Source organism: Pterocles gutturalis, unplaced genomic scaffold (genome assembly GCF_000699245.1).
Source record: "Pterocles gutturalis isolate BGI_N339 unplaced genomic scaffold, ASM69924v1 scaffold8081, whole genome shotgun sequence".
NCBI lineage: Eukaryota > Metazoa > Chordata > Aves > Pterocliformes > Pteroclidae > Pterocles > Pterocles gutturalis.
The window spans coordinates 1-5166 of record NW_010100256.1 but is presented as its reverse complement, the minus strand read 5'-3'; the positions used below and the strand labels follow the sequence as shown (position 1 = coordinate 5166).

The window sequence follows — 5166 nt, the reverse complement described above, 5'->3', positions numbered from 1 at the left end:
GGTAGCATCACTAAACTATTAAACACTGCATTATACATCTGAAATAACAAAAAAAAACCCCACCAACCCTCAAGAAAATTACTGTTTGCTTTCCATAGGTGATTGTAACAGGCTAGCAATGCCCTCCTGAGACACAACATGCAGTCCTGTGAGAAGGTATTGAATAGGCTGTGTTGACTTACTAAAAAAGTAACTAAATGACCCCACCTGGTTATAAAAGACAAACAAGTTCCTACTTAAAAGAAGGGTACAAGAAGAAAAGCAGTCCCGAATGAAAAGACAAAGGTTGCCAAGCCGGGATAGAAATCTGAAGTTTTGGAAGAGGAATTACTTTATTTTTTTTTTTCTTTTTAACAGGAATTACAGGCTCCTTCTGCAGAAGAGGATGGTTGCTTACTACATGCAGTTTAAAATAATCTTCAATATTTAAAAACTTTCTCAAATACAGTTGTTACTTTCTACCACCTGACAAAAACTGGAACAGAACTTGGATACAGAGAGCTACAACACAAGACAAATCTTAGCAGGATCCATTAACACAGAAAACCAGCTCAGACAAAATTTGATGAGCCAGGACCACCAAAGAAACAACTGCTAACAGCATGACTGAACATGTAAGACATCCACAGTTTGCAATCTACTTAAACAGCAGAGAACACAGCACCAACTACGTGACTGTCAACAGTCATGGATTTTCTATAGCTACCTACAGTTTATTTACAAACTTGCAGAAAATATACAGTATACTAGGTAGTTCTTATACATAGCGTTTTCCATTCAAAAAGCCTTAGAACAGTTTACAAAGAGAATTTTAGGAACAGGAAGAACAAGCAGACAAAGTAATATATCCAGGGTCATACAGAAAGTCAGTGATGCTACTCATTTCCCTTGACTCCCTGTATATTTCAACAGACCACACACACAAAGATGCTTCAATCTTATATTGTGCTTAAATGCAACAAACTGACGAGCAGGGGGACTTGGATAGCTTTTAGAGTTTAGAATTTGGCATGCTACTTTTCCACAAACCCAGTTTTTCCTAGAGAACCCTTTGGCCCAGTGGATCCCCAAGAACACCACACAGGATACTCTTAGAAGTTAAAAGCATTGAGAACAATGTCCCGTCTCAGGAAAACTCAGAACTGAGCCTGGCAATGGCAAGTAGCAGAGCAAAATGTAGGTGTAGTGTTATCCCTACAAGCTGGCACCGAGACCGCAGTGACCCGTCACAGGATGAACAGACACACAGCACCACAAATCACACCCCCAAGTCTTTTAAGTTGTGGGACATACCGATTAACAACTTTGGGAAATTGGATGTTTCGATGTTATGGTAATAGACAACAGATGTGATGGCTGCCAAGAACGCCATCCCAGCCGGCATGTACAGGTGTAAATGGCGGGATTCTGAAACCCTTAAAAAGAAAAAAGTGATTATTAAAATTAAATCCTCTCAGCTATTTAAATGTTTCCCTTTTAATTTATGAATTGCATCCTGTACGTAGCCCTGACATAGAATTTTCTAGAATGACTTATGGATATAAGGCTCTCCAATTTTCTTAAATCACATAGCTAGATCTCAAATTCTTACCCTGTGCTGATGGAATGTGCGTACTCCTATTTCCTACTGAAATCAATTGGAATGTTGTTTAAATTAGAATAAGCAGCTCAGCTCCAAAAAGAGAGAAGTTAATTTAAGCTAAACCAGTTTAGGAGCTGTCCATCAAAATATGTAGATAAGATCAACTGACGGCACAATTTAAGGTTTTCTACAAGAAAAATTTTGTGGAAATATTTCAGGTTTTTTTCCAGTTTGGGAGAAAGAACAGCACCACAGCATGGGAATTACTTACAGCAAGTTCTGTTTTCAGTAACTGCAAGCCAACAAGCAAAACCTACAACAGAATCATATACCTTTAGGTTTTGTCCTATGAAGCAAAATTCTCCTGACACTTTGCTTCAGGTAGCAGCGAAGCGGGTCCTGGCAACTACAGCCCTTTGGGAATATGGGAATTGTCAGGCAATGTTGTTGGTTTTGCAGAGATGGGTGCAATCATATTTTTCCTCCTACTTGACATCATCTCCTCCTCCCTTTTTCCTTCTTTCACAAAAGTAATGGAGCGTCCTGTGCTGTCAAGAGGTACAATTTCCTCTTTCTCCCAACCAGCTCCAGAAGAGGCACCAAGAAGAACTCTTCAGGACACCAACACTCAGGGAAATCCACATCTTGCTTCTGAACCTCATGGAAAAAGAAATCAGCATCCTGGATCTGTTCTTGCTCCAGTAAAAGCTATCTTTGTGTAGTCTGGAGAGACAAAAGGGGCTGGAGAACACCGCAGGACATCACATGCCAGAGAGCAGAATGTCCCAAAGGTCCAGCAGACCCATCAGACCTCAGGAGGGCCGCTTCCCGCACCCGTGCCTAGGAGAGGAAAGCCTGCCTCACAGGGACATGGTGGTGAACTCCACAGAGCCAGCTGCAGCTGTGCTGACAACCCATGGCATGAACACTTAACTCATCTTGTTGACAATGAGTTTTATGTCTATACAGCAAAATGAGAAAAGATCCAGTCTCTGGATTCCAGTAATGCCAGGGTTTTTTGTGTAACAGGGCTCAATTCCCAGCAGGAAAAAGTAAGCAACATGAACAGATTTCTTCAGACAGCCTAAGCTTCAGTAGGTAACGCTGCAGGAGTGGGAGGGTTTTTTTAAATTTATTTCACAGACAGAAGTTGCTGGAATTCCCCTATAAAACCATATCTCCAACAGGCTGCATCTATTCCTGAGGTGCCAAAGCCTTTAGCACACAACTGCTGTCAAAAGGACTTACCAACATGATGCATTTTGGTTTTAGAAAGGTGATGAGTCTCAAAATCTGCTTTTATTCACTGGAGCACTTGCTAGCCTGCTGAGTGCTCGGGAGGCACGACCGTGGGTTGGCACTCCCCCAGCAGAGCTCGGAGCTTTGCTTCTCATCAGGTGACACTTATTACTTAACAGCAGTGTTCTGAGTCAAGTTAAATAGCAAATAAACATATGAGAGGGATTGCTAAAGAACCAAATAAAACAGAAAACTCAAGGCAGGAGATTTTGCTTTGAGCATCCCACACCCTGATAACTCCAAATAAGCATGAGAAAAATTCTTTGTTAAAAAAATGGTGCTGAGAAACATCCTATTTATATATATTTAAGAGAACTTATAATAATGATAATATCAGCTTTTACAGAAGAATACTGCAGTGCCTTTCACACTGGTTGGTAGATAGTGTTATACAGATGGCTAAACAAAGAGGTTTTGTTCTATTTAACAAGGAACTTCACCTTTACAATCCTTGGGTTGCAAATGCATAATACTTATGAAAATCAGACCTTTCTTGAGAGGAAGACGATCACAGTCATTGTTATACAACTTTAGCCTTTTTTCAGGCTAAATCACTCTCCTGTATCACTTGTTTCACTTGTAATATTTTTTCCTCGCAGATTACTCTTTCATTACATCCCAAATTGTATAACATGATGGACCACACTCACACAGTGCAAGCTGCTCTGCCCAAGGGAACAGATCAGATGTACTGCACAAACATCACAAGAAACTCTGCAGTGTAAGGTAAGGCCCCGTAGATCCACTCCTTTTATTAAGATGAACAGAACTCAGTTTGCAGGGAATGGTACGACTTACTGTGCACATGGGAGTTCTGCCCAAGTAAGGGCTGTGGGATGGAGTCCTTGGACATAAAACATCACAAAAATGTCACCATCTGCTTGAATTGTTAGGATTTATCTATGATTATTCTTTGGAAAGATAGCGTCATTAAGCTGCACTACAAATGATTAAGGTCAGTTGTGCGTGTGCACATACTTGGCAAGGTCTGTGGAATCTCTGATACAAGGTCAGTAGGTTAATCACCAAGAATACAGATTACATGTTCATAACCACAGGGAATATGGCCTAGATGGGAATCTAGACAGGGAGAAAATACCCTCCTTGAAACCTTTAAAATGTTCATTGCTGTCAGAAGGAGGTAGATACACACTTACCCATCAGACACTATGCCCTCCGCAATTTCACACACCAGCACGAACAAGAGAATAAAAGTCAGTATCCAGCGTAAATTGTGGCCAGGAAAATGAAGCCATGTGCTATGATGTATATGTACTTTGGAACTCTGACTTCCCCAACCTAAACAGGAAAAGAAAATTATAAAGAGCTTTTTTAACAACAGCAGCAACATACAAAGCTCCTGCATACAGAAAAGCATGTGTAACAAACTAGTGTACTAAAACTGACACAACGGTGTTGTTAAACACGCATGTATTTGAATATTTTCAGAACTATATTCTAGAGGTTTCATTTCATACAGAATAAAATCAACGATGCAGACAGGACACAGCCTTAAATTCCTATACTTCTAGCACCTTACTATCAAGTAATTATATAGATTAAATATTTTTAAACTATATTAAGAGTTTAAACGAACATTTTGACAAGTACGCACAAACACTATAATGCATACAGTATTTTTCCTTCAATACATTTAAAGAATTTACACCTCATCTTACAATTTTATTTTAAAGTAACTCATTCTCTTGATCTAGATAAAAATTAGCAATACTGAGAAAAGCCAGATAAACGCAGATTAGCCTAAGCAGTTCTTCTGTTGACCCCATTGTGCTCTTATTTCTGCACCGGACCTTTTACGAGCAGCAGAGATGAGGGTTAAATCACACAGCTTGTGCCATGGCTATCCAGAGGACACACCAAGCTGCGCAGGATGGTACTCAAAGTAGTAACAGCCGCATGTGTTAAACCACCGGGCCACCTACCGGTAACCCCAGTTTTATGTTATCAGATAATATCTGCTGCAGATATGGCAAGAGTCAGGGCAGCCAGGCAGCCCTCCCAGTCATTACCCATGATGAGGAGGGCTGTCCGGCTGCTGTAACTCTTCAGCAATTGCAGGGAGTATTATTTGATAACGCAAGACCTACTTGCCAGATTTCTGTTTTTTAATAGCAGGTTTATTTTTGCTTCCCGCGCTGACAGTCAAAATCTGCAGGCAAACCCAGCAGCGTCCTTCAGCACCCACCCAGCCCCTGCGCCGGGGGGAAGTTCACCTGCAGGAGCCCCGCGGGTTGCCCCACCTCCGGCAGCCCCCGACAGCGGGA

General features: G+C 41.1%; 1 protein-coding gene across 1 annotated transcript in view; it reads right to left on the bottom strand.

The window, feature by feature from the left end:
• Positions 1-4180, bottom strand: part of ABCC8 (ATP-binding cassette, sub-family C (CFTR/MRP), member 8) — a gene marked incomplete at its 5' end in the record, with an annotated part of 72939 nt that extends 68759 nt beyond the window's left edge. The window contains 2 exons of the mRNA XM_010079066.1: positions 1294-1415; positions 4039-4180. Coding sequence (XP_010077368.1) covers positions 1294-1415; positions 4039-4180 — 264 coding nt within the window. The remainder of the gene's footprint in view (positions 1-1293; positions 1416-4038) is intronic.
• Positions 4181-5166: the final 986 nt, after the last annotated feature.